Source organism: Mus caroli, unplaced genomic scaffold, assembly GCF_978045245.1.
Source record: "Mus caroli unplaced genomic scaffold, Mus_caroli_1 scaffold_8, whole genome shotgun sequence".
NCBI lineage: Eukaryota > Metazoa > Chordata > Mammalia > Rodentia > Muridae > Mus > Mus caroli.
The window spans coordinates 114,597,246-114,624,580 of NW_028227263.1; the positions used below are offsets into that span (position 1 = coordinate 114,597,246).

The 27,335-nt window shown below is 54.3% G+C and overlaps 2 protein-coding genes and 1 long non-coding RNA gene across 6 annotated transcripts; 2 read left to right on the forward strand and 1 right to left on the reverse strand.

Moving 5' to 3' along the window:
* Window positions 1-2,171: 2,171 nt before the first annotated feature.
* LOC115031532 (uncharacterized) lies at window positions 2,172-6,270 on the reverse strand. Its single transcript, XR_003837182.1, has 3 exons — window positions 6,184-6,270; window positions 5,526-5,624; window positions 2,172-4,685 (listed from the first exon to the last, which is right to left on the reverse strand). It is a non-coding gene; the product is annotated as an uncharacterized LOC115031532 (long non-coding RNA).
* Window positions 4,205-6,202, forward strand: Zbtb32 (zinc finger and BTB domain containing 32). Its single transcript, XM_021166611.2, has 5 exons — window positions 4,205-5,064; window positions 5,252-5,325; window positions 5,419-5,487; window positions 5,612-5,776; window positions 5,925-6,202. The coding sequence occupies exons 1-5, from the start codon at window positions 4,253-4,255 to the stop codon at window positions 6,200-6,202; spliced, it is 1,398 nt and encodes a 465-aa protein (XP_021022270.1). The 5' UTR covers window positions 4,205-4,252.
* Window positions 6,271-7,419: 1,149 nt separating the features above from the next.
* Kmt2b (lysine methyltransferase 2B) lies at window positions 7,420-27,032 on the forward strand. 4 transcript variants are annotated; one of them, XM_021166556.3, is made up of 37 exons: window positions 7,420-7,782; window positions 8,803-8,875; window positions 9,101-11,118; window positions 11,321-11,434; window positions 11,528-11,678; window positions 11,929-12,208; window positions 12,371-12,426; window positions 12,643-12,921; window positions 13,225-13,319; window positions 13,601-13,699; window positions 13,828-13,941; window positions 14,125-14,271; window positions 14,364-14,459; window positions 14,778-14,895; window positions 15,365-15,478; window positions 15,643-15,827; window positions 15,902-15,991; window positions 16,092-16,196; window positions 16,337-16,410; window positions 16,953-17,068; window positions 17,154-17,245; window positions 17,328-17,465; window positions 18,519-18,677; window positions 18,847-18,967; window positions 19,046-19,124; window positions 19,220-19,380; window positions 19,905-20,129; window positions 20,359-21,658; window positions 21,749-21,838; window positions 21,920-22,026; window positions 25,052-25,192; window positions 25,266-25,340; window positions 25,426-25,603; window positions 25,847-25,954; window positions 26,048-26,131; window positions 26,245-26,374; window positions 26,452-27,032. In XM_021166556.3, the coding sequence occupies exons 1-37, from the start codon at window positions 7,420-7,422 to the stop codon at window positions 26,725-26,727; spliced, it is 8,151 nt and encodes a 2,716-aa protein (XP_021022215.1). In that variant the 3' UTR covers window positions 26,728-27,032. The 4 variants fall into 4 exon arrangements, 2 of the variants coding, with proteins under 2 accessions (XP_021022215.1, XP_021022216.1); XM_021166557.3 differs by having other exon boundaries at window positions 25,055-25,192; XR_015047979.1 differs by lacking the exons at window positions 26,048-26,131; window positions 26,245-26,374; window positions 26,452-27,032 and having other exon boundaries at window positions 21,930-22,026; window positions 25,847-25,945.
* Window positions 27,033-27,335: the final 303 nt, after the last annotated feature.

Here is a 27,335-nt window from a genome sequence, read left to right on the forward strand (position 1 = left end):
CGGCTCATCCCTAGAACCCCCAGCATTTGGAATGCTACTGCAGGAGGAGTTCCATGAGTTTGAGGTCAGCCTGGGCTATAGACCTTATCTCAAAGAACAAAGACAAACTAACAACAAAATAGTACGGTGATCATCCCTCCTTTTCCCACATATTTCTCTTCCAATCATATGTCCAAATCTATGCACTTTAGCTTCTGCCTGGACACAGGGTGTGTCCTAATCTGTGAGCTCTAGACTCTACTACGCTAGGGAGATGATGCTCTCTGCATGATCCTGGGAAGCAGGAAATAGGGACAATTGTGTTTATTTCAGACAGGGTCTCAATATGTTGTTCAGGTTGACTTCAAACTCACAATCCCCCTGCCTTAGCCTCCCGAGTGCTATGATTGCCAGCAAGTGCCACTTTTCTCAGGGATGAGCAACATTACAAGAAGGTTCAGTATGTCAGAGGCCAGATGCAGCAGGGCAATTAGTTTGGGAAAGGATTGAACTTGAAATTCAAGTTGAAATTCAACTTGAAAGCTCCTTCATAATAAGGAGCTTTATTACGATGCTGAACTTGCTACGCTGGGGGTATGATTGGGTCTTGCAGTGGGAGAGCATTATGAGAGGTGTAGCATCACACTATCGGTAGAATGTAGAGGGTGTTGAAGGGAGAGTCTTCTTTCAAAATCCTAGAGAGGTACTTTCTTAGGAGAGAAAAGACATCTAATCTTAGAGGATCAGACTTGTCTAGGTTTTTTCTAAGGAACCATGAGGTTCCATTCCATGTGATTTAGTGTAGCGTGGTCTACGTGACTCCTGGCATTACATGGAGCCAGATATTAGATGGAACCATGACCTTATCTTGCAGTTGCACAGGGGGAGGGTCTGCAAGGCCATAGCACAGCAGGGCTTCCTAACTCTGACCCAGAGAGCCAGCGGGAGAGCAGCAGGGGGATGTGGCTAAATGTCTGAGGGATAAAGACAACTACAGGGTCTGTGATCCTGTCTCTACTCTTGCAAGTCAAAGTGCTCGCTGTTGGGTCTGTTTCTCTTGTAATTGCTTAATGCCAAGTGTCTGTGGTTGCTCTTCCATGGCTGTAGGAAGAGGCCAGGGAAGGGACCCCAGTGTCCCCAGCATAAGGGCTTAGGTGCAAAGGGCCCTGAAAATACCTCTACGGGCTTCTCTCTCTCTCTCTCTTTCTGTAAGGGATAACCTTACTGTGGGAAGACACCAAGTGGGAAGTGGGAGGCAAAATGGGGTTTCCTATTCTTTAGGGCCTTTTGTTTACTCAGTGGGGAACCCCCTGACTCTTTCCTCAGTGCTCTGAAAGCCTAATGTCAGTCCCCACAGACTGTCTTTGAGTGGTCCCTACTACTTGGTCATCAGGGGGTGAAGCATACTAATAATGGGGCAGCTGAGTCACTGGCAGAAGGGAGGGGCTTCTTCCATTGGTCAGTGCGGCTGCTGACAGACCCCAGTGCCTTTCCCGCTACAACTTTGCCCCACTTCTTGTTTTTAGAGACTGTGTTTTTGTGTTGGAGGAAGGCTTGTATCTGTTTGTACATTTATCAGAAGGACTGGCATTTAGTATGACTTTTACATAGCAGTATCTAGTATGATCCCAAGTGCATGATGTTAGGAATTAGAAAGCTCAGAAGTGGAAAATATTTAACGTTCAGAGGAGCAGATGAACACAGGGTTCCATTTGCATTTTCCCTTTCGATCTGACTCATCTTCCCCTATCTCCACCCTACTAACCCTTCACCAGTCTCACCCACCGACACACCCTGTCTGATCTAGGAGGATCGCCACCTGCCTGCACCCAAGCTAGAATCGGAGGGAAGGCATCCTAGGTCCTGAGGGATAGAGTAATAGAAGGCTGGACTGAACATCTTGGAGTCCTGGAGCCAAGGGAGAAAAGCAGATCTGACTGTTCGTTATTGGCTCGAGGAGGGGCCAGAAGCTAGGGAGAAACCTCTGGGGACTCAGCTCATTCTGGCACCACAGCAGCCCAGCCAATGTCTGGCCTGTCTCTCCTTTCCATATTTACTCCATATGTATGACAGATTAGATAGATACCTGCCATGAATAGAAGAGCAGCTTAGGATCAAATTGATAGAATGGTAAAAAATAAAATAAAATAAAATAAAACATAACTAAAATAAATGAAAAGGAAACAAACACATTTGAGTCTCAAAAGCTTTTTATCCCTTTCTCAATTTAAAGAGTATCAAAACTGGGCGTGGTGGCATTGGCTGAGACAGGATGATAGAGATTTCAAGACCAGTCTGAGCTACACAGGAAGAAGACATATGGGAGGGGGGCGCTAAAGGTGTCAAAGGAGGTGGAAATCTCCAGGGACCTTGACCCCTTGAGCAGAAAATGAAAGAAACCCCTGGTTTTGATTTCAGAGAAATGTCATTTGTCATCAGCCCAAGAAAAGGAGATTTTTCTCTTCGAAGACCACCACAGGCTTCCTGGGGTTGCCCCCCTCAGAGTCGGCTGGGAGGATCTGAGTCACACACACCTAGTCTTTGCTGTGGTCCAGAGGACAAGGGTCAGTCTCATAGAGTAAGGGAGGCCTGGTGAACTAAGCCAGGGAAAGGAGGAGCCTTGGCTTTTCCTCTGCCTGCTGCTTCCCATTCTGTGTTTCTATGCTTACACTTCTGAGGTATCAGAAGTGCTTTTCCAGCTACTCCTTGCTATGGCCACCTCCAGGATGTAGAACTAATAGCAGCTCAATGCTGTGTTGTGCTCACAGACTGCTTCCTCATGCATGGCACTTCATCTTCACCCCCACCTCTGGAGGAGACCATGACACTTGATGCATGAGGTGACTGAGGGAGGGATGACGTGCCCAAGGTGACTCAACTAGTAAATGGCAGAGATGAGGCTTCAACTCTGACTATCCCAAAGTCCCTGTCACCACAGGTTCACATCTTTGACTATACAGAACTCACAAGTGAATTAGGCTGAGGAGGCAAGGCAGTCCGGGTTGTTAAAAGTAGATCTGTAGCCTCTCTTATAGGTCTTAAGCAGAGAAAGTGAAGCCACACCCCTCTAGGGGACTGTGGCAGACTGATAGTTGGGATGACTGAGGACAGGGGTGGAGCTAACTGGGGGTAGGTGGGCAGGAACCCCAGGAGCAGTAGAGAGCATGCGGTACTAGGAGGCAGCTACAGAGGTGAGTTACCATTCCTCTCCCCAGCTGTGCTTTTCCTCCATTCCAACCTTCTTTCTTTCTACTCCCTGCCAACCTGCATCCCTCACCCCAAGGTGTCCAAGTAGTTCCTCATTCCTCTCTCTGCCTCCCCCACCATGCTGCTTACTCATGGAGGGTCCACACCAAGCTAGGCCTGCAGGATGCTAAGACTCGCAGGCTCTCTCTCTCTCTCTCTCTCTCTCTCTGGCTCCAGTATTCTGGGTGGCCTGTGTCATGATGGTTTTGATGTGTGATTAAAGTCTTGATTTGTTGAGCCCTTTCTGAGTCTGAGTCTTTTGGCTTATGGAAAACAGAACTCCACCATTCTTTATCCTCAGTGTGAGAGGAGATAGCTTCCCTTTCTCCGCTCTCTTTCCTTTCTTTCACTTCCTCAGGCATCAAAAGCCTTCTCTAAAACTCTTGTGTGACTCCCTTAATTCATTGGATGGAGATCTCTACTCTTTTCTAATCCCTTCTCAGAGGGTGTGTTCTAGAAGCGTCAGTCTTACAGAGACAATTGCGTGACGCCCTAGAGTCTTCTGTCCTGCCATGTGAGCTGTCTTGATGCCTTCTCTGGCTTTCTGGGCTCATGTTGGGGGAGGACCCAAAAGCTTTCTGAGCTCTCTCATGAGGTCACATTTCCTCCATTCATAAATGCCAGGTTTGATGCAAAGTGTGGAAAAGGCCAGGCTGTTCGAGGCTTTCCCTGCAAAAGAGCCTGGGGAAGCCAAACCTTCCTTAAGCTGGGTGTTTGCTAACTATACCAGCCCTAAACCCACTATCTGATACCTCTGCTAACTGCCTGGCTGTTGTTCTTCAGGCCCCAAATCTAACCTCTGGCCCAGTGTACATTCTCCTAGTATGGCATCCCCACAGCTGGCCTTTGGCCTAGTTTATTTGATTCATTCAGGACAGACAGCACCAATCTGAGCCCAGACACTCACTCTTTCTCCCTTCCCCTCCACAGGCCAGAGAGTATGCGGTTTCTCCCCCACTTCTACCATGGATCCCCCATTGTGGCTTTCCTCTCAGAGCCTGTGAAACTGGTAGATTAGCCAGGAACAATGCCCCAGACCCCCACAAGACTAATCAGCCCATATGGCTCTGACAGGTTGGTACAGTTAGCGGCTAGACTCCGGCCAGCACTGTGTGATACCCTGATCACAGTAGGGGGCCTGGAGTTCCCGGCTCACAGCCTAGTGCTGGCAGGTGCAAGCCCAAGGCTGGGCTGCAGGGGCCGGTGGGCTCTGGTTGAAGACATAAGCCCTTCTACCTTTGCTCAGCTTCTGACCTTTGTCTATGGAGAGAGTGTAGAGCTACAGCCTGGGGAGCTGGGGAACCTTGAAGAGGCAGCCAAAGCCTTGGGGGTACGGGCCTTGGAAGAGGCCTGTAAGAGAGCTCAAAAGGGCAAGAATGAAGATGAGCTGGATCCAGGACTGAAGAGGCACCAGCAATCAGAAGACTTCATGAGGGGTTCTGAGAGAGGACTCGGGAGTCCTGGAGAGAAACAGAAACCAGAGAAGGATTTTAGAAGTAATGGGAGAGAACAGGAGATGCCACACAAGCATGAAGCACCCGGAGAGAGGCCTGAGCTGGCAGGAGCAACTAGAATGATGAGCTCAGAGGAGGTCATGCGAGGTATCTCGAGCCACAAGGGCTCTGAGGAGAGTCTTCGTGGGTGCCCTGGTCCCCTTTCCCCACCAGGTTCCCTCCTAACTAGCCTCATTCCCAGGCCCTGGTGGGCTGAAGTCCCTAGGTTGGGGGAGGGCCAACCGGCCTTGTGGAGCATCTTGTTGTGGCCGTCCAGATATGGCGCTCCCTTCTCCCATAGTACCCCCATCACTGCGGCCTGGCAGGTCTGGCCTCAAGATCAGAGGTGAGTGAGGGGCCTTAAAGGAGGCCATCTAGGCAGGGAGGGAGTGGCTCCGGAGAGCAGCAGTGATGGTTGGAAGGGTTCAGTGTACATTTCCTGAGTTAGAGACAACAAATATTGTCATCACAAGACAGGCCAGAGTCGGTTAGGCTCTCAGGCTTTGCCAAGACTGTAATTCTTCTCCACCCAGGCTCCCACTGACCTTGAACCCTTCCAAAGCTCTCTGGAGTCAGAATCAGCTGGCTTCCTCTAGCCCCACTCCAGGTAAGCCCCTCCGTACTCCACACAGGGCTTTGCCCAGTGGCTGGGCTCCAGGAGTCCAGCCTTAGCAGGGCCCCTTCTTCACTCTGTTTCCAGGATCTTTTCCCCAGGGCACTGAAAACCTCAGCCCTTGGGAGATAGAAACATCTGGGCCAGGGTTCACAGGTAAGTAGGGTGAGAGCTGCTGCCTCCCCTCTCCTCACCAAAGCGTTTCCTTTCTCGTATAGACATTGTATAGATTCGGCCTCAGGGATTCTGTCTGGGTCACGCCATTTCTCTGTCCACACAGGCACACTGGCAACCTGTATGAGTCAGGAGGGCACACTGAACTGCCCATCTCACCAACACCTTCCTTTACCCTCTCCTGCTCGCTCTCGGCCCTATTCTTGCTCTGTGTGTGGAAAGCGGTTTTCACTCAAGCATCAGATGGAGACACATTACCGAGTCCACACAGGTATGGGCATCCTGCCCAGTGTGAATTTATCATTTTCATTTCCATCGCCGGCCTGCCAGCTCCTCCCTTACCCTATTGCTCGACGCACCCCTAGCTTGGAGAGCCTTCGCCCATTTCTTCCTTCTCTGGCTTTCTCCTCCACCTGTAGGGGAGAAGCCCTTCTCCTGTAGCCTCTGTCCTCAGCGCTCCCGGGATTTCTCTGCCATGACCAAGCACCTGAGGACACATGGGGCTGCTCCCTATCGCTGCCCTCTGTGCAGGGCTGGCTGCCCTAGCCTGGCCTCCATGCAGGCGCACATGCGTGGTCACTCGCCCAGCCGGCTGCCGCCTGGATGGACCATACGCTCCACCTTCCTCTACTCTTCCTCGAGGCCGACCCGGGCCTCCAGCTCTCCCGGTAGTCCTACCTCCTCTGCTGCCACCTGACCGAGTGTTGGTAGCTTCTCTGGCTTGACAAAGAGTCCAACCAAAGAATGAAAGGCAGAAGGGCTCAGCTAGGGCGGCCTGGCAAATTTAACCGCATAAGAGCTGCGAGACAGGAGCTACGAACCCTCCCGGGACAAGCGAGTTGCAGAAGCCTCGGCCTGGCGAGTCCGAGTTAAAGGACAATTAACTTGGTGAAGATTAACTGGGGACTGTCAATTTCATCACTATAATAAAGTTTCCTGTGCTCTCCAGTCAGGACGAGTCCAGACTTTTCCTCTGTGCTAGGGGGTTTCCACCCTTGCCCTGTAGCGGCCCCTGCTGGCCATTCAGCATTCAATAAAAAGAGGGTCACACTTCTCCTTCGGGGGGGGGGGGCTTCGTATAATTCCCCAGGGCAGCACGCGGCAAAGGCGCTCCAGACCCTACGGGAGGGGAAACGTGGCTTTGAGGCGCCCCAAGACTCGGTTCCTCCCACAGCAATCTACCGCGCGCGTAGTCTAGGGCTGGAGAGGAGCGCAGACTGAGGTCGGGATTTCGACCACCAGTCTGCTCTCCTCCGAGTAAGGGACGGAAGACTAGCCTCTCCAGCATCTCCCCTCCGCGCCGGGCAATGCGGCTACCGGGTTGCGCCTGGAAGTGAGACTAATCCAGCGCCGCCGCCCTCCCCTCAGCCAACGCCTAGCGCAATAGCCAACTTCGTCGGCTGTGTGTCCGTCGGGTTCCCAGGGTCCGAAGCCAACGGTACCCTGGGAAGGACCCTGGGAATGGTAGTCCATGCAGGTCTCTAGTTCCGACTAGAACAATGGGAGGAGTCTGAGCCGGGAACCACACCTCCTGGGGACCAGGAACTGGTTCTCCTGGTCTCTGTCGCCAACCCCTTATTCCCAGTTCTCGCGCCCCAGCTGTCGGCGGAAGGAGCAAGGCGACTGGACTACATTCCCCAGAAGACCTTGCGCCTCCCGCTCTCAGGCCGCGACGCGGGGTCCGCTCTTCAGGTGCGGCTGGAGGGTGACGGCCGACCGGCCCAGGACTCCTGCTCCCGTGGTGCCCCGCGCGTGGCCAGCCCAGCCCCCGGCTCCTGCCCGCCCCACAGCGGCGCTGGTTGTTGTCGTGAGCCGCAGCCGCCCCGCTTTGCCCCTCCTCTCCTCCCCTCCCCCCCGGCCCTGCGCACGGGCTGCCCCTCCCCCCGCCTCCCCGGCCCCTCTCACGGTGCCAAGATGGCGGCGGCGGCGGGCGGCGGCAGTTGCCCCGGGCCTGGCTCCGCACGGGGCCGCTTCCCGGGCCGGCCGCGGGGTTCCGGCGGGGGCGGGGGCCGCGGCGGCCGAGGCAGCGGAGCCGAAAGAGTGCGGGTAGCCCTGCGGCGCGGTGGCGGCGCGGCGGGGCCGGGAGGAGCCGAGCCCGGGGAGGACACGGCCCTGCTCCGTTTGCTGGGTCTCCGCCGGGGCCTGCGCCGGCTCCGCCGCCTGTGGGCTGGTGCGCGAGTTCAGCGAGGCCGAGGCCGCGGCCGGGGACGGGGCTGGGGCCCGAACCGAGGCTGCATGCCGGAGGAAGAGAGCAGTGACGGGGAATCCGAGGAGGAGGTGAGGCGGTCGGAGGTGTCTCCAGCGCCGGGTAGGGCGGAGGCCAGGGGCTTGCAGGGCTCCGGATAGCTCCGAAGGGTGTTGTGGACAAGTGGGATTCTCGGGGCTCCTGGAAAGAAGCACGAAGGAAGCAGGCTGCGTGGAGCGTTCGGGTGGCTAGGGCCTTTGAAAGTGATCAGAGAAACCCTGACTGCAGCTAGACGCCTGGAGCCCAATTGGTGTCCTGAGCTGATCTTTCGCGGTAGCAATGGCAGAGCAGGACAGGAGTGGGTGAAGAGGCCATAGGGATTGCATGCCGGACCAGCGGTGGTTGACAGCAGCAGCGTGGCCTTAATTGACCAAGGCTAGAGAGCCTCCTGGGCTCTTACTTGCAGGCTGCCTCCTTGGCCCTTAAAATCCGCGACATAACCCTGGTTCCACCAGGGCCCCAGTTGCTCTCTGGTTCTAAGGTAGAGTGGTGGAGGCTTCTTAGGCGCGGGTTGAAGAGGGATAGAATGAATGCTGAGTCTTGAGTCTGGAGTGAGTGCAGTCATGGTTTATCCCTCTCAGCCTTTTTGGAGAAGGCAGGAGGGTGTGGATTATATTGCTTAGGAGAGCTAGCTGTCCTCTGAGGGCTCAGAGTGGATTCTAATATGATAAACCATCTGCTCCACCTCTCATCTCCCCCAAACACTCCCCATTTTTAGGAATGCCCTGCAAGGGTGTAAATGGAGGACCTACTTTGTTTTAAGTTGGAATTAGCCCTCATTGTAATGCCTATTGCTTAACTCGAGGAGACCCTCTAGTGTTTTCTTCTGGGCTAGTGAATTACTGATGGCTGTGCTGGAACGGTCTGGTTCAAGAACGCCTTGTACCTTTATTCTTTCTGACCTTGCCTCAGTCTTCTAAGTTCTTTGGTAAATAAGGAGTATGTTAAGGTGGACACTAACTATCCTATCCGCAACACCTGAAGCCCAGATGGAACTAGGCCGTTGGTACTGACTGCTGTTTCTCCCCTTCACCCTTGGTCCCCTAAATCAGGAGTTTCAGGGTTTTCATTCAGATGAAGATGTGGCCCCCAGTTCCCTGCGCTCTGCGCTTCGGTCCCAGCGAGGTGAGTGATGGGGAAACTCTACCTCTCTAGTGTTACGGGAAGGTTCTTGCCCTTTGTGTTCAGCTAGTCTCTACTGGTTACTGAGTGTCCTGTGTTCAGTCCAAGGTAGCCTGGGCTGTGGGGAAAAACAGACAAGTAAGACTTAGTATCCTGTCTTTCTGGGGTGCTTTTCTTAAGACTGTAGGGCCAGCTTGACCCATCTCCCCACAACTGTTCTCCTTTTAGGTCGAGCCCCTCGGGGTCGGGGCCGCAAGCATAAGACGACCCCCCTTCCTCCTCGCCTAGCAGATGTGACTCCTGTCCCCCCAAAGGCCCCTACTCGGAAACGGGGTGAGGAGGGCACAGAACGGATGGTGCAGGCACTGACTGAACTTCTCCGGCGGTCCCAAGCACCCCAACCCTCCCGGAGCCGGGCACGGGCACGTGAACCCTCTACTCCCCGGCGGTCTCGGGGAAGGCCCCCAGGACGGCCAGCCGGTCCCTGCCGGAAAAAGCAGCAAGCAGTAGTGTTAGCAGAAGCGGCTGTGACAATCCCTAAACCCGAGCCTCCGCCCCCTGTGGTCCCAGTAAAGAACAAAGCTGGCAGTTGGAAATGCAAGGAGGGACCTGGTCCAGGACCTGGAACCCCCAAACGTGGAGGACAGCCTGGGAGAGGAGGCCGTGGAGGCAGGGGCAGAGGCCGAGGCGGACTTCCCCTTATGATCAAGTTTGTTTCCAAGGCCAAGAAAGTGAAGATGGGACAATTGTCCCAGGAACTAGAATCAGGTCAGGGTCATGGTCAACGTGGGGAAAGCTGGCAGGATGCCCCCCAAAGAAGAGATGGAGATGAACCAGAAAGGGGCTCGTGCAGAAAGAAGCAGGAGCAGAAACTGGAGGAGGAGGAGGAGGAGGAGGAGGAGAAGGAGGGAGAAGAGAAGGAAGAAAAAGATGACAATGAGGATAACAACAAGCAACAGGAAGAGGAGGAGACTGAGAGAGCTGTGGCTGAGGAAGAAGTGATGCTAGCCAAGGAGAAGGAAGAGGCAAAGCTTCCGTCACCACCCTTGACTCCTCCAGTCCCTTCACCACCTCCTCCTCTACCACCCCCTTCAACATCTCCTCCACCTCCAGCATCCCCTCCACCACCCCCAGTTTCTCCTCCTCCCCCACTCTCCCCAGAGAAGCAGGAAGAATCTCCTCCTCTTGTCCCAGCTACATGCTCTAGGAAGAGGGGCAGGCCTCCCCTGACTCCTAGCCAGCGGGCAGAGAGGGAAGCCGCTCGGTCAGGACCAGAGGGCACCCTTTCTCCCACTCCAAACCCTAGCACCACCACAGGAAGCCCTTTGGAAGACAGTCCTACTGTGGTCCCCAAAAGTACCACCTTTTTAAAGAATATCCGGCAGTTTATCATGCCTGTAGTGAGTGCTCGCTCCTCCCGTGTTATCAAGACACCCCGGCGATTTATGGATGAAGATCCTCCCAAACCTCCAAAGGTGGAGGCTTCTATTGTTCGACCTCCTGTTGCAACCTCCCCACTTGCTCCCCAGGAACCAGTACCAGTCTCCTCTCCACCTCGTGTCCCAACTCCCCCATCTACCCCAGTCCCACTCCCTGAGAAGAGGCGGTCTATCCTAAGGGAACCCACATTTCGCTGGACCTCACTAACCCGGGAGCTGCCGCCGCCTCCACCTGCTCCTCCACCAGCCCCATCTCCACCACCTGCCCCTGCCACTCCCTCCCGGAGGCCCTTGCTCCTTCGGGCCCCTCAGTTTACCCCAAGTGAAGCCCACCTGAAGATCTATGAATCGGTGCTTACCCCTCCTCCTCTTGGGGCTCTTGAAACTCCTGAGCCAGAGCTGCCTCCTGCTGATGACTCTCCAGCAGAGCCTGAGCCTAGGGCAGTGGGGCGGACCAATCACCTCAGCTTGCCTCGCTTTGTCCCTGTGGTCACCACTCCTGTTAAGGTTGAGGTGCCCCCCCATGGAGCTCCAGCTCTGAGTGAAGGCCAGCAGCTTCAGCTCCAGCAGCCCCCGCAGGCCTTGCAGACCCAGCTCCTACCCCAGGCACTACCACCACAGCAACCACAAGCGCAGCCACCTCCATCACCACAACACACGCCACCACTGGAAAAGGCCCGTGTTGCAAGTCTGGGTTCCCTGCCACTAGGGGTGGAGGAAAAAATGTTTAGCCTTCTTAAGAGAGCTAAGGTGCAGTTATTCAAGATCGATCAACAGCAACAGCAGAAAGTGGCGGCTTCAATGCCGGTGAGTGTGGTACTTTGAGCAGGTCCCTGCACTCAGTCTGTACAGCTGCCTCCCTAGATAAGTGTTTAGCTGGACATGCAGGACCAGTTTCCCTTTTATCTCCAACTGTTTCTACCCTGACCCTATCCCTTCCCTCTCCTATTCCACTGTTCCCACTGGTCTTCACTTTGCAGCCCCTGACCCTGTTAATTTTCTCCACCAGCCAAGCCCTGCAGTACAAACCGAGGAGGCTGTGGGGACTGTCAAACAGACCCCAGACAGAGGCTGTGTCAGGTCTGAAGATGAATCCATGGAAGCTAAGAGAGATCGAGCCTCGGTATGCAGTGAGAGGAGGGTCTTCTGAAGAAGGCTGGATGCAGAACCACATGGAACCATTTCCCACACTTCTTCCTGGTTTTTCCTCTCTCAGGGCCCTGAGTCACCTGTACAAGGCCCCCGAATCAAACATGTCTGCCGTCACGCTGCTGTGGCCTTGGGTCAGGCTCGGGCCATGGTGCCTGAAGATGTACCCCGCCTCAGTGCCCTCCCTCTCCGGGATCGGCAGGACCTCGCCACTGAGGGTAGGGGACTTGAGTAATGGGAGGCTTGAGGACAAATAAGGTTTGCGCATGAGCAAGAACACCAGGGAGCTGAGCAGAGGGATTGGATGGGGCCTAGGGGGCGATGGGTTATAGTGCTGCTAGGTCTTGGAGAAATCTGGTTAGGTCCAGAATACCTAGAGTCAGTGTGGAAAAGCAGAGGGAAAGTAGGGAATGAGGTAGGATACCTAGTGGCTTTGTGGCTCTGTCTCCCCTCCATCTGCTGCAATAGATACGTCATCAGCATCAGAGACTGAGAGTGTCCCTTCCCGATCCCAGCGGGAAAAGGTGGAATCTGCAGGGCCTGGGGGAGACTCGGAGCCTACAGGGTCTGCAGGGGCCCTGGCCCACACACCACGGCGGTCACTGCCATCCCACCATGGCAAGAAGATGAGAATGGCTCGTTGTGGGCACTGTCGGGGTTGCTTGCGTGTGCAGGACTGTGGCTCTTGTGTCAACTGCTTGGATAAACCTAAATTTGGGGGTCCCAACACAAAGAAGCAGTGCTGTGTGTAAGTAGCTGGAGTGTAGCCTCTGGTCCCACCTGGGGTTGTCAGTCACCTGAGCCTCTTGTCCCAGCCAGAGCAGTGGGATTGGCATCCTTGTGGAGAGCTTCCTCTCTTCCCCCAGACCACCAGTCCCCTACCCTGGTGACGTGCTGCTCCCCTCCCCAGATACCGGAAGTGTGACAAGATAGAGGCTCGGAAGATGGAGCGGCTGGCAAAAAAAGGTAATAAGGCTTGAAGAGCGTTTCTTCACAAAACCTTACGTAGATAGCGGGGTGGCAGAGGCCATGCTTTCTTTGCATTTGACACATGTCCTTTTTTGTCAGAGCTTAAATCTGTCCTGCATTCTTTGTCTTGTGCTGCACTTTCTGGCTTTCCTTTGTCCTGGTGCCCATATCCCTGGCTGAGTTCAAATCCTACCAAGTCCCCTGTTCCCACAGGCCGGACGATAGTGAAGACGCTGTTGCCCTGGGATTCCGATGAATCTCCTGAGGCCTCCCCTGGTCCTCCAGGCCCACGCCGGGGGGCGGGAGCTGGGGGGTCCCGGGAGGAGGTGGGGGCCACTCCCGGGCCCGAGGAGCAGGACTCCCTCCTACTGCAGCGCAAGTCAGCCCGACGCTGCGTCAAACAGCGGCCCTCCTATGATGTCTTCGAGGACTCAGATGACTCAGAGCCGGGGGGTCCTCCTGCTCCAAGACGTCGCACCCCCAGAGAACATGGTATGCTCTCAGTTTAGCAGTTTGTTTTATGACTCTCTTTCTTTTGGCCATTTTTGGGGTGGAATCCAGGGCCCTCTGTGCGTTAAGCTTAGAAGGGACAGGACTCCTCAGTCTGTCTAAGAGGGTAGCTGGGAACAAAGGAGGAGGTCGTTCTTGGGGAACACACACAATTGGGGTGTGTTCAGTACTCACTGAAGGTCTTCCTTCTGAGCCCTGGTTGGAGGAAGCCTTGGGAACGAACGTAGGTGCAGATGGGTAGAGGACCCGGCATAGGAAGGGTCAGCTGTCCTGTGTCCTGCCTAGAGCTGCCAGTACTAGAACCTGAGGAGCAGAGTCGGCCCCGCAAACCCACCCTGCAGCCTGTGTTGCAGCTCAAGGCCCGAAGGCGCCTGGACAAGGTCAGCACGGCCCGCTCCGAGAACCCCAAGCCCTGTGTGAGGCATGGCTCCTGCTCTCCAGGAGCTACCTGGCAAGTCAGGGTGATGGGCACACCTGAGTGTCGTGGTGTGTCCTCACCAGAGGACAGGTCCTGAGGGATGAGGCAGGCCTTGCCTTTCTGGAAAGCCAAGTGGGATCTGGGCAAAAGGCAGGGTATGGCAGGTTGGGGGAGGCCAGTGAGGAGAGGAGTCTGCAGAGGGGTGGGGTTGGCATCTTTTGACAACCCCATGTCCCTCCTTAGGATGCTTTAGCCCCTGGCCCCTTTGCCTCTTTTCCCAATGGCTGGACTGGAAAGCAGAAGTCTCCTGATGGTGTGCACCGGGTCCGAGTAGATTTTAAGGTACAGGGTTGAGAGCAACTTATAGAGCATGCAGTGGACAAAACTTCTTGATTGTAACTAGAGCTTTCAACATGGGTCTGACTTGTGTTCCTGGCTGCTTTCCAATCCTGTGTCCTCTCTTACTCCAGGAGGATTGCGACCTAGAGAATGTGTGGCTTATGGGTGGTCTCAGTGTGCTGACTTCCGTGCCAGGGGGGCCACCGATGGTGTGTCTGCTGTGTGCTAGCAAAGGCCTCCATGAGGTTGGTGCTTTGCCCTTTTATTTCTCTTAAAAAACAAAACAAAACAGGAACAAAAGACCAAGACAGTCCTGGCCTCCAAGTCTCCATTTGCCGTTCCTGACCTTGAGCTCTCAGGCAGGGATCACCTCCCGGCTGTCCATCCAGCCTCATGCTGTCTGTCTGTCGTTTCCTTACCCCTCCTAGCTGGTTTTTTGCCAAGTCTGCTGCGATCCTTTCCACCCCTTCTGTCTGGAGGAGGCTGAGCGGCCCTCGCCTCAACATCGTGATACCTGGTGCTGCAGGCGCTGCAAGTTCTGCCATGTTTGTGGGCGCAAAGGCCGAGGGTCCAAGGTGGGGCACTGGCAGCCCTGGGCAGGTAGGGCCTGGGGAGGGGCGACCTCATGCAGTCTCCTGTACACTCCGTTCCCCTCCGCTGCCTGCAGCACCTCCTGGAATGTGAACGCTGTCGTCATGCTTACCACCCAGCCTGCCTGGGACCCAGCTACCCAACCCGGGCCACGCGTAGACGGCGCCACTGGGTGAGAGGTCCCTTAGTGTCCTGCATTCTACTTAACCTAACCAAGCTCTCACAGAGATGTAGGACTACCCACCGCTCTGATACTGACTGGCAGCGTGCACATAGGCAAGCTGTAGATGGACAGGTGGTCTCTAGGAGCTCATGGGCTCAGTCCTCCCAGCCGGACACTCTGCCCCTTTCTTCCTCCTCCCCCTTCTTACCATCATTTCTTGTACTGGTCCCTCTCCATCTGTTTCCTTCTACCCATCCTCCCCGGCTCACCTGTCAGCCTGTTTCAGCCTGATGTCCGGCTTCCTTCTAACACACCCCCACCCCCCAGATCTGTTCAGCTTGTGTGCGCTGTAAGAGCTGTGGGGCAACTCCAGGCAAGAACTGGGACGTCGAGTGGTCTGGAGATTACAGCCTCTGCCCCAGGTGCACCGAGCTCTATGAAAAAGGTGGGACCTGGCAGCAGATAGGGCTTGGGGGACTGTGGTAGAGTGGGCCGGGCTCTAGCACCAAAGAGAGGAGATTTTAGTAGCGTTCTGCCATTGAGCTGCAGAACTTTTCCTGTAGTGTTCAACCAAGGATAACGAACACAGAGCAGAGCCCTCTGGGAGTAGTGCAGCTACAGAGCTTGGGGACCCACTCATTTTCTAATATCCCTCCCGGAAGAACCCCTAGGTTTCCACTGGGCCGTGTGAAGACCTGCACTATCTGCACTTGTTCACCCATACAATACCTCTTCTTTTGGTAGATGTCAGGGCTACAGAGAAAACAGGCTTTGTCCACATACAGCTTTTTGGACTGAAGGGTGTAGGGTGATACCTTGTGTAGCTATCAGATGATGGATACAGCCTCTGCACATGACTCAGGCATTGGTCAGTCCTGGCTGCTCTGACCTTTGCCTCTTACTTCTTCCCCCAGGGAACTACTGCCCAATTTGCACACGCTGCTATGAAGACAATGACTATGAGAGCAAGATGATGCAGTGTGCACAGTGTGACCACTGGGTGCATGCCAAGTGTGAGGGACTCTCAGGTGAGAAGATTACCAAAGAGTTACAGGTTCAGCCCTCCGGGGACCCTGTCCCCACCACAGGCCTGTAGGGTGACATGTGCACTAACTGTCCTTGGGCCTTGGGGGCTCCTGGGAACCCTTACATCTTTCCAATCCATTGTCTCCTTTGTCATTGACTGTTCTAGATGAAGACTATGAGATCCTTTCTGGACTGCCAGACTCAGTGTTGTACACGTGTGGGCCATGTGCTGGGGCGACACAGCCCCGCTGGCGAGAGGCCCTGAGTGGGGCCCTGCAGGGAGGCCTGCGTCAGGTGCTCCAGGGTCTGTTAAGCTCAAAGGTGGCAGGCCCATTGCTGCTGTGCACCCAGGTCTGGAGGGCCCCAGACGCAGGGTGGGTGGAGTTGGGCTCAGCCCTAGCCCTTCTGACTTCCCCCATTTGCAGTGTGGGCAGGATGGGAAGCAGCTCCACCCAGGACCCTGTGATTTACAAGCTGTAGGAAAGCGCTTTGAGGAAGGTCACTATAAGTCTGTGGTGAGTGCAACATGGGAAGGAGCAGGTGGCTGCCATGAGCAGAGTTAGGCTGGGGTGAAGTTTGGTGTAAGGGCTCAGACGCTAAGAAACTCACCTACAGCACAGCTTCATGGAAGACGTAGTGGCCATCTTGATGAGGCATTCAGAAGAAGGAGAGACCCCAGAGCGCCGGGCTGGAAGCCAGATGAAAGGACTCCTACTGAAGGTGAGTGCTGGCGTGGTGCCTGAAGGTGGCTTGAGCATTGGTGGGGCCAGGGAGGGGGAAAAGAGTGTGTCCTTCAGACCCTGCCCCCATCTATTCTCGAGGGAAGGCTGCTCTTCTCATCCTCTTAACCCATTTCCCAGCTGCTAGAGTCTGCGTTCTGCTGGTTTGACGCCCATGATCCTAAGTACTGGCGACGGAGTACACGGCTGCCAAAGTGAGCAGGGATGAGTAGCTGGAGGGGGGGACCAAGGAGTGAGGTCAGAAGCAAGGGCATTTGGGATTCCAGGGATGAGGCTGGGATAAGGGGTAAGGCTCAGGTCAAGGCTGAAGAAGAGGGTGGTAGAGCCAGAGTGAGCTTTCCTCATTACTTCTAGACTAGCAAGGATGGCGCATGTGCTGTTGGCTCTTTGTTTCTACTTTTTGAAGGCATTTGGGGAGCTTATGTTGGGGAGGTTAGGCAGGCTCTGATGGCCCAGGTTGGTCAGAGTGGTGACATGGAAGCCCAAGAGGTTGTGAGAGCCTAGATAACGTAAGAGGAGAAAGTCCCCTGGAAGGGGTGACATCCTAACTGATGTGGAATATTCCAGGAGCATGGAGAACAGCACATATAACTGGCACAGAGGAGCTTGGCTTCTTTGAGGGGGGTGCGGGGGGACGGGAGAGAGAAATCCATGTGAGAAAGGAAGAAAGGAGCCATGACATGTAAGGCTATGTCATGGGGAGGCTCCAGCTCAACCTCTAATCCTTTCTCCACAGCGGAGTGCTCCCCAATGCTGTGTTGCCTCCATCCTTGGACCATGTCTATGCTCAGTGGAGACAACAGGAATCAGAGACCCCAGAATCGGGGCAGCCTCCAGGGGATCCTTCAGCAGGTAGTGGGAAACAAGGCTGAACCCTGATTGTTGTGCCATGCCCTAGATTCTGACTCTTGTAGATTGACTTCTATATCCTCTGCAGCTTTCCAGAGCAAGGACCCAGCTGCTTTCTCGCACCTGGATGACCCTCGTCAGTGTGCACTCTGTCTCAAGTATGGGGATGCTGACTCTAAGGTAAAGGCTACTATGCAGAGCTCCAGGTCGTGGGGCCCGGTCCTGGGAACTTCCCTGTGATTCCTCTCCTCTTTGCTGACAGGAGGCGGGGCGGCTCCTGTACATTGGGCAGAATGAGTGGACACATGTCAATTGTGCCATTTGGTCAGCTGAAGTGTTTGAGGAGAATGATGGCTCCCTCAAGAACGTCCATGCTGCTGTTGCACGTGGAAGGCAGATGGTAAGGACATGGGCCCAGAAAGGCGGGCATTTCTTGGGGTCACAGGTTGGCACTTCCTTCAGTGTGGAACTAACCTAATCCTTTATTAAATGATGGTCTCTGGATCATGTCCTTCCATTCCACTGCTCGTCCTTGTTACTCTTACTGTGGTGCTGGGAATTGAAGTCAGGGCTTCACATATGCTAGGCAAGTGCTTTACCACTAAGCGATGTTATAGTCTCTGCCCCCACCCCCCAGCCCCCCTTTTTTTAATGGGACAGTGACTAATGAGCCCTAGCTGGCTAGGTACTCATGGTGCCCAATCTAGTGTCAACATAATCTTCCCGCTTTTGCTTCCCAAGTGCTGGGATTGTAGGTGTGTGCCCTGAATCTGGCTCCCTTGGTGCCCATTTGGTTGTCTCAAGACCCTGGCACTGATGGCTGGCAGCATCCTTTCTCTAGCTAGATCTAGGCCTGTATTCCAAGAGATGGAATTTACACACCTTGTCTACTGTACCTCCGAAGGCCACCTTCCATACAGTGTCATCTTTCTCTCACTAGGCAGTCTCCTTGACCGCAGTCAAGTCAGCTTCAGAATCGCTCTCAGCCAGGAGAGACACACATCTTAGTCCCAGTACTCTGAGAGGCAGAGGCGGGATGATCTCTGTGTCTTGTGAGTTTGAGGCTAGCCTGGTCTACGTACAGAATGAGTTCCAGGACAACCAGGGCTGTGTAGAAAAACCCTGTCTCAAAAAAGGAAGAAAGAAAGAATCCTTCTCACTGTGTGCTCCTGGGTGGAGTCCTGGAGAAGACCTACCCTGGCAGGAGCTGTGAGGACTAGTGTAAAGAAGGTGACAAGTACCAATGAGGAAGAGCTGATAGCTCTCTCCAGACCTTGCTCTGTGTTCCTGAGGTAGTTGGAGTGTGCCCCTGGCCCTGGGCATAGCTAGGGAAGGAAGGGGTTTCCCTTCTTACCTAGGCTGTGTAAGGTGCTGGGCCAGCCAGGGCCTGTGCAGTGTTGTCAGGGATGCAGAGCCATATAGTTCTCACCTCAGCAGCCCCTTCCTCCCACAGCGCTGTGAGCTCTGCCTCAAGCCTGGAGCCACAGTTGGCTGCTGCCTGTCCTCATGTCTCAGCAACTTCCACTTCATGTGTGCCCGGGCCAGCTACTGCATCTTCCAGGATGACAAGAAGGTTTTTTGCCAGAAACACACAGACCTCCTAGATGGCAAGGTGGGCCAGGATGCTGGGGATCCACTGCCCTCTCCCCTAGCATCTCGGGCTTCCCTGAGGTCATGTAGGCCAAGCCCTTGACTGCGGAGTTCTTGCTATAGAACTTTGCCTTCGTGCTCCCCCAACCCTCTGCCAGTCCAGCAACCTCTATTTACTTCCTGCCTCCCAGGAGATCGTGACCCCTGATGGTTTTGATGTTCTTCGGCGAGTCTATGTAGACTTTGAGGGCATCAACTTCAAGCGAAAGTTCTTGACTGGACTTGAACCGGATGTCATCAATGTACTCATTGGTAAGCCTCTTGCTCTCTTACGTACTGCTTCTGACCTCACCTGGCGCTACCCTACTTGACCTCTCCTTTGTACCATAGGCTCCATCAGAATCAACTCCCTGGGCACCCTATCTGATCTCTCAGACTGTGAGGGCCGGCTCTTCCCCATTGGCTACCAGTGAGCACCCCAGGGCTGGTGAGGGGAGGGGGACTCCAGGGCTGGGTGTTGTTTCGAGGTTTCCCTAACCCTCTTGTCCCATTTGTCTGCTCCAGATGCTCCCGCCTGTATTGGAGCACAGTGGATGCTCGGAGGCGCTGCTGGTATCGGTGCCGAATTCTAGAGTATCGCCCGTGGGGGCCAAGGGAGGAGCCAGTGCACCTAGAAGCAGCAGAGGAGAACCAGACCATTGTGCATAGCCCAACCCCTTCCTCAGGTAGGTAGCACTTGGGTACTTATGCCTCATCCCCTTCTCCAAAGGGGGACCCCACCTCCATACCCTCCATGTGTTGAGAAACTTCAGGATGCTCTCTTGAAATGACAGAAACAATGGTAGTTGGCTTTGAACTTCGAAGCATACCACAGGGGCTGTGCTCAGCATTTCACAGGAAGTGAGGGAAGAGCACCAGGCTACAAGCCAGAGGGAACAGGAATGTTCACAGCTGGCTTCCTGAGGCCTGTGTGCTCTTGTAATGTTTGGTTGGTCTTGCTAATAAGTTCATAGACTCTGCTACATTATGTACAAGGGAAATAGTTTATTTCTACAATAACCGTGGCACAGTCAGGATTTGGGTCTACATGTGCTTATTTCCAGGCTTTGTGCACACGAGCCTAGAGAGGCTAGGAGTGTCAGATCCCCTAGAGCTGAAATGGTTATGAGCCACTTGACGTAGTTTCTGGGGCACGGGTTGGGGGGTTTTAGTACAGGACCCCCAACCTCCCTTGTTCTTGCCTTTTCAGAGCCCACCAATCATGATGATCTGCCAGATACAGATTCCCTGATTCCTGGAGACCCTGTACACCACTCACCCATTCAGAATCTGGATCCCCCACTTCGGACAGATTCAAGCAATGGCCCTCCTCCCACCCCTCGCTCCTTCTCAGGGGCTCGAATCAAAGTGCCCAACTACTCACCGTCTCGGAGGCCCTTAGGGGGAGTCTCTTTTGGTCCTCTGCCCTCTCCAGGTAAGCACGATGGATAGAGAAATGGGCAGTGGTGGTGGTCATCTTTAACCCCAGTACTTAAGAGGCAGAGGCAGGCAGAGCTCTTGTGGGTTCAAGTCCAGCATGGTCTACAGAGGAAGTTCCAGAACAGCCAGGGCTACAGAGAAACCCTGCCTTTAAAAAAAGAATGGGTAGAGCTAGCTAGGAAACCTGGAGTTGCTGACTGATACTGACATTTTCCCTCTTGCAGGAAGTCCATCTTCCCTGACCCACCACATCCCTACCGTGGGAGACTCGGACTTTCCAGCTCCCCCAAGGCGATCTCGGCGTCCTAGCCCCCTGGCCACCAGGCCACCACCATCCCGGAGGACCTCCTCTCCTCTCAGAACTTCCCCTCAGCTCAGGGTGCCCCTGTCTACCTCAGTCACAGCCCTCACACCTACCTCAGGGGAGCTGGCTCCCCCTGACCTGGCCCCATCTCCCCTTCCACCCTCTGAAGACCTGGGCCCAGACTTTGAAGACATGGAGGTGGTGTCAGGACTAAGCGCTGCTGACCTGGACTTTGCAGCCAGCCTGCTGGGGACTGAGCCTTTCCAGGAAGAGATTGTGGCTGCGGGGGCAGTGGGGAGCAGCCAGGGAGGTCCAGGGGACAGCTCAGAGGAGGAGGCCAGCCCTACCACTCACTATGTCCACTTTCCTGTGACCGTGGTGTCTGGCCCTGCCCTGGCCCCCAGTTCTCTTGCTGGAGCGCCCCGAATCGAGCAGCTGGATGGAGTGGATGATGGCACAGACAGCGAGGCTGAGGCTGTCCAGCAACCCCGGGGACAGGGGACTCCTCCTTCAGGACCAGGAGTGGGCCGAGGAGGGGTCCTTGGAGCAGCAGGCGACAGAGCCCGACCTCCTGAAGACCTGCCTTCAGAAATTGTGGATTTTGTGTTGAAGAACCTAGGGGGTCCTGGGGAGGGGGCTGCTGGCCCCAGAGAGGACTCTCTTCCCTCAGCACCTCCCTTGGCTAATGGCAGCCAGCCCCCACAAAGCCTGTCCACTAGCCCAGCTGACCCCACCCGGACATTTGCTTGGCTCCCTGGAGCTCCAGGGGTCCGGGTATTGAGTCTGGGTCCTGCTCCAGAACCCCCTAAACCTGCCACATCCAAGATCATCCTTGTCAACAAGCTGGGGCAAGTATTTGTGAAGATGGCAGGGGAGGGTGAGCCTGTAGCACCCCCAGTAAAGCAGCCGCCTCTACCCCCTATCATTCCCCCAACAGCTCCCACCTCCTGGACTCTGCCCCCAGGACCCCTGCTCAGTGTGTTACCAGTGGTAGGGGTAGGAGTGGTCCGGCCTGCCCCACCCCCACCTCCACCCCCACTAACACTGGTGTTTAGCAGTGGGCCCCCCAGCCCACCACGCCAGGCCATCCGTGTCAAGAGGGTATCCACCTTCTCTGGCCGATCCCCTCCAGTTCCTCCCCCAAACAAAACTCCCCGGCTGGATGAAGATGGAGAGTCCTTGGAGGATGCCCAGCATGTGCCAGGGATCAGTGGCAGTGGGTGAGTGTGTCTCTAAGGCTGGGGCTGGCAGGCTAGGGAGGTAGGCAGGAGGAGGAGGAGGACATGTGGGCTTTCTGTGCTGCATTTCAGGTTCAGTCGCGTTCGCATGAAAACACCCACAGTCCGTGGAGTTCTGGACCTGAACAATCCTGGGGAGCAGCCTGAGGAGGAAAGCCCTGGGTGAGTGACCAGGTCCCCTCCCTGAGGCTCTGGACACCCCCTCCCGGTAATTTTTGCCTCCTGACAGGTCTTTGTTGACAGGCGCCCCCAGGACCGGTGTCCTTTGCTACCACTTGCAGAAGCTCCTTCCCAGGCCCTCGATGGTTCCTCAGACCTACTGTTTGAGTCCCAGTGGCATCACTATTCAGGTAGAGACCAGCTTTTCCTCTCACCGCCTCCTTGTGCTGGGCCCGGTGGAGCCTGACAGAACCTGGATTGGTTCACTCGACACACAGTACACACCATGGGCTAATTGGGTTCATTTTCTAACACTAGAAAACAGCAACGAAAACCCTACATAAACTCAGTGGGTAGAAACCCCAGGCTCGGTGCTAAGCATTGCATACTGTTAGGGAGCTCCTGGCCTCAGGACCGCAGGATTGGGGTTAGAAGTCAGTATCTGGGAGCTGGTGGCACTTGGGGAGCAGAGGCAAGTGACTCTCTGTAGGTTTGAGGCCAGTCTAGAGATGGAGTTGCAGGATAACCAGGGCCACATAGAGAAACCCTGTCTCAAAAACACCACAAAAAGAAATGAGATTTAATAATGTATCTTTGCAGCTGCAGGCTGAGCCAGATTTGATTCAGATACGGTAGTCTGGGCTGCACAGTGAGACCCTGTCTCACAACAGAAGGAAACAAAACACCAAGGAAAAACAACAGCTCTGTGTCCAAGCTCAAGTGGCTGGGCTTTATGCAGCTATAGGGGGTGGAGTAGGGGTGCATCTAATGGTTGGGATCAGAGTCAGGGTCACCCAGGGAGGGTGGAGCCCCAGGGCCCAAGTAAGGGGCAGGAACATTAGGAAGATTAGAACAGGCTGGTGTTGCCAAAGCTAGGAATGAAGCAGTCCACCTGCCACAGTGAGCCACCAGACCAGGCCTGTGAGTCCTAGATTGGCAAAGGGCATGAGCAGGTGGCATGGGGCGGGTAGGATGTTGAAGATAGTGGTTGGTGAGAAGCCAGAGCAGCACCCAGGCAGCTAGCCAAGAAGTTGTGCTAAGGATCAGGAGGAGGTCGGGCAGCAGGTCAGAGAGCTTGAGGCTATGAGGGCTGCAACTTCAAAGCTGAGGAAAGGGGGAAGGGTGGTGGCTGAGGAAAAGGGCACGGGAGAATAGTGATCGGCTTTGAGCAGGTGACTCCTGGGATGGGAGAGAGATGTGGCAGGTGTACCTGGAGGTTGAGTCACACGTGGGTTCTTGAGTGGTTTTGTCTGCTAGACTAAGACTAGAAGTGAGGCTCTGCTGGCCTCTGGGGTCACTCTGTGGAGCAGCGGTGTGATTAGCAGGCAAACCCATCCTCCCCAGGTATTTGAGTTCTCTCGGTACATAGAGGTAGGCTCGAAGCACTACATTAGAGCCGGGTGGACCAAGGCTGTCTAGCTGAGAGGCTTTGCTCTGCCTGCCACTGGGGTGTGATGGTGAGGATAACAAGCACATGCCGGCTCGTGGGGACCCAGACATGTTCATCCTGCAGATCAGCTTAAATAAGCAGTGTGAGAAAGAATGGGGAAGGACTCATTAGCTGCCCCTGTCTGTTCAGTAGATGAATCGAGGAGGAGTGGGAGGCCTTGGGGCCTGGAGATGAGCTGACTTCTGTGGTAGAGTCAGGATTGTCTGACTAGAGGGTGCTAGAGAGAAAGGCTGTGGTGATTGATGGGGCTTGTGGGTCTTGCTCCTATGTCATGTTCTACCCCTGCCCTGCCTTGCCCTAGATACAGTGGTTGGCCTTGGCGTCCACTGCAGATGCTGCTGGCAGCATCTGTTCTCCAACTTCCCTCCTTGAAATGTGGCTTCCAGGACCCCACGTTGTCCTCTCACCTCTGCTCATGCCTCATTTCACTCTTCCAATTTTTGGCCTTGTGTGTGTCGCTCCCCCAATCCACTTTCTGGGACGTCAAGGCCTGTGTTCCTATAGCTACCACATCACTTTCTGCAGCTCAGACCTAGTTGGTCCCTGTACTTGGCCCCTGCTTTCTGCACTTGTGTCAGATCCTCTTATCAAGTTGCACGGGGTTATGCTCTGAGAGACAGCTCAGTTAGCATGCTCCAGATAGTCGTGAGCCTCATGGCAGTTGATGGCCTTCTTACTGTGTCCAAGCCCCACACCTCAGGGTTGCCCTTACCCTTTTCACAGATAAAGCCTGCCACATCAGGAGTCCTGTTGCTTTATCTTTACAATCTGTGACTCCAGAAGGTGGTGCACATCTGTATGATCCCAGATAATCTTGAGTCGGAGAGGTCTCATGAGTCCAGAAGTTCAAGGCCAACCTGGACAATGTAATGAGACCCTGTCTTAAAACTGAATAAATACAGTTCAAGAAGTCCCTAATGCCGTGTGACCTTTTAGTACAGTTCGTTATGTTGTGGTGACCTCCAGCCATAAAGTTATTTTGTTGCTTCTTCATAACTAATTTGTTAATGTTATGAATCCTGTAAATATGTAATATGCTACCCTCAAAGGAATTACAAACCCACAGGTTGAGAACCACTGGTATGTAATAAATATTATGTGTACTTGAATGTGTCCAAGCTATACATTTTAACTTGTATAAAAATTTAGTGTATTTTCAGCTGGGGTATAAATTGGTGATAAACTGTTTTTCCTAGCACATTCAAGGCCCTGGCTTCAATTCTATACTCCCCCCAATTATTTACTTATTTAACTGTCTATAAGTAATTCTCCAGTATCTATAGAGGACAGAATAATTATAGGGTGTAATGGTGGGCTAGCTTTCAGTGAGCCGGCAGAGTCCAGCCTGGTTCATGCTTCCATGCATGCAGCTGCTCTATGGCGGAATAGTTTTTTCAGGCTCCTTAGAACATTCAAATCAATGCCATAGGACTCACTCGATAATTGAAGCAGGAAGAGGACCATCTGTCTCCTGTATGTGTTTGTGCCAAGGGGTGGGAGGGATTGATGTCAGCTGGGAATCAGGGGCACTAGGTCTTTTTTTTTTTTTTTTTTCTCCCCCCCTTTTGTTTTGAGACAAGGCCTCTCTATGTGGCTCTGGTTGTCTTGGAACTCACTAAGTAGACCAGACTGGCCTCAAACTCACAGACATCTGCCTCACTTTGCCTCTGGAATGCTATGATTAAATGCATGCACCGCTTGCCTGGCAGCAGTGGCTTTTGAGTCCAGGAAAGTGATCCTCTCCTACTTTTACCTTCCCATGGAAGCAGGCGAGGCCTCAAGCTCTGAGGAAGAGCCTCCATCTCCAGAGGACAAAGAAAACCAGGTCCCCAAACGGGCTGGTCCACACCTGCGCTTTGAGATCAGCAGTGATGATGGCTTCAGTGTGGAGGCAGAGAGCTTGGAGGGTGAGTTGAGGGCAGCAGTAGCAGAGGGGGAGAGTGTTCATACCCCATCCTGACTTGTGGCTCCTCATTCCAGTGGCATGGAGAACTCTGATTGAGAAAGTGCAAGAAGCACGAGGGCATGCACGGCTCAGGCATCTCTCCTTTAGTGGTAAGAAGTAGCCCCAGGAATCCTGGGAGCAAGGGCAAGGTGGACCCTCCATGTGATTGCTATGTCCTTCCCGTCCTGTTCTCAGGAATGAGTGGAGCGCGGCTCCTGGGCATCCACCACGATGCTGTCATCTTCCTGGCAGAGCAGCTCCCTGGGGCCCAGCGCTGCCAGCATTATAAGTTCCGCTACCACCAGCAGGGAGAGGGCCAGGAAGAGCCACCTCTGAATCCCCATGGGGCTGCTCGTGCTGAGGTCTATCTCCGGTCAGTGGTTGGGGAGCACCCAGGTGGGAATTAAGTCTAGAAAGATTGAAACTGAGACACTAGGCTACCACAAGAGTAATTTGTAGACTTCACGCCAGAAGAGTGGACCCCACCCATCTCCTGTTTAGTTATCTTCAGCCCTATAGTCAGTCCCTGGTGATACTGGACCAGATGAAAGAATAGCTAGGCAGCATCTCTTTGAAGGAATGGCTGTGACCCTCCTACTTTGCGTTCCACTTGCAGGAAGTGTACCTTTGACATGTTCAACTTCCTGGCCTCCCAGCACCGTGTGCTCCCTGAGGGAGCCACCTGTGATGAAGAAGAGGATGAGGTGCAGCTTCGGTCCACCAGGTGTGCAGATATGTCAGGGTACTGGACCTGGTCAGAGGGGTCCTAAGGGGGTACTGGATGCCAACTTATTATGTGGTATTTGTCCCCTACCAGACGTGCCACCAGCCTGGAGCTTCCAATGGCCATGCGCTTTCGTCATCTCAAAAAGACATCCAAAGAGGCTGTGGGAGTCTACAGGTTAGTGGGGTTGAGGGGGTGCCCCTTGGGTGGACAGATAGGAGCCATGACGAGGAGCTGCCTGCTGTCTGTCCCCCATCCCCGAGTTCACTGTGGTTTGTTCTGTCCCGCAGATCAGCTATCCATGGACGAGGCCTGTTTTGTAAACGCAACATCGATGCGGGAGAGATGGTCATTGAGTACTCTGGCATTGTCATTCGCTCTGTGCTGACTGACAAGCGAGAGAAGTTCTATGATGGGAAGGTAAGTGGCATGAGGGTTTGAGGTGAGTGGATGTGGGCTGACCTTGACAGAGCTAATTCCTTCGTCCCGTTCTGTAGGGTATTGGGTGCTACATGTTCCGCATGGATGACTTTGATGTGGTGGATGCCACCATGCACGGCAATGCTGCCCGATTCATCAACCATTCATGTGAGCCCAACTGCTTCTCTCGTGTCATCCACGTGGAAGGCCAGAAACACATTGTCATCTTTGCCTTGCGCCGCATCCTGCGAGGTGAGGAGCTCACCTATGACTACAAGTTTCCCATCGAGGATGCCAGCAACAAGCTGCCCTGCAACTGTGGCGCCAAGCGCTGCCGTCGCTTCCTTAACTGAGGCCATGGCTGCCCGGATTCCTCATGTGCCCGCTGCCATCTCACCCTGGCCTGTGGCTCCCTAGTCTCAGTATCTCACTCCTACCTTCCTGTCCATGGTGAATTGTGGGCATGTAGTGGGGCAGGAGTCTGCCTTCACCCCTCCTGCCTACCCAGCCATTGCCTCCTTCCTCCTTCCCTGGGGACCCAGGATGTAGATATTGTACAAAGGTTTCTAAATCCCTTCTTTTCTATGCACTTTTTTATTTAAGAGGGCGGGGTCCCAGGTGGGAATCCCCCCCACAATAAAGTCTGTCAGCGTTTGGAGAGGTGGTCTTCCCGTGACTTACTACTGTGGTGGTTGTGTTTATGTGTTTATGTCTCATGCCCATAGAGGGCAGGGCAATTCCAGGAGTCAGTTCCAAAAATCTAATTGAGGTCTGCAAGCTGTGTGTTAAGTGATTTTGCCCAGTGAACCATGTTGTCAACCCTTGTTGTTTGGTCTGTATGGTGCTGGAGGCAGGTGGAAGGAAGCTCCCACTTTCTATAACCTTTGTAATCAAGGAAACACTAATGAAACCAGATTGGGTGGGGCAGGGGCAGGACTGTTGACATATTTGCATATCATGT

Coding starts and splice junctions, on each gene's coding strand:
- Zbtb32 (XM_021166611.2), top strand. CDS start 4,253: ATGCCCCAGACCCCCACAAGACTAATCAGCCCATATGGCTCTGACAGG. Junction 5,065..5,251: donor GTCTGGCCTCAAGATCAGAG/GTGAGTGAGGGG, acceptor TTCTCCACCCAG/GCTCCCACTGACCTTGAACC. Junction 5,488..5,611: donor ATCTGGGCCAGGGTTCACAG/GTAAGTAGGGTG, acceptor CTGTCCACACAG/GCACACTGGCAACCTGTATG.
- Kmt2b (XM_021166556.3), top strand. CDS start 7,420: ATGGCGGCGGCGGCGGGCGGCGGCAGTTGCCCCGGGCCTGGCTCCGCA. Junction 7,783..8,802: donor ACGGGGAATCCGAGGAGGAG/GTGAGGCGGTCG, acceptor CCCCTAAATCAG/GAGTTTCAGGGTTTTCATTC. Junction 19,381..19,904: donor TAGCCCAACCCCTTCCTCAG/GTAGGTAGCACT, acceptor TTGCCTTTTCAG/AGCCCACCAATCATGATGAT.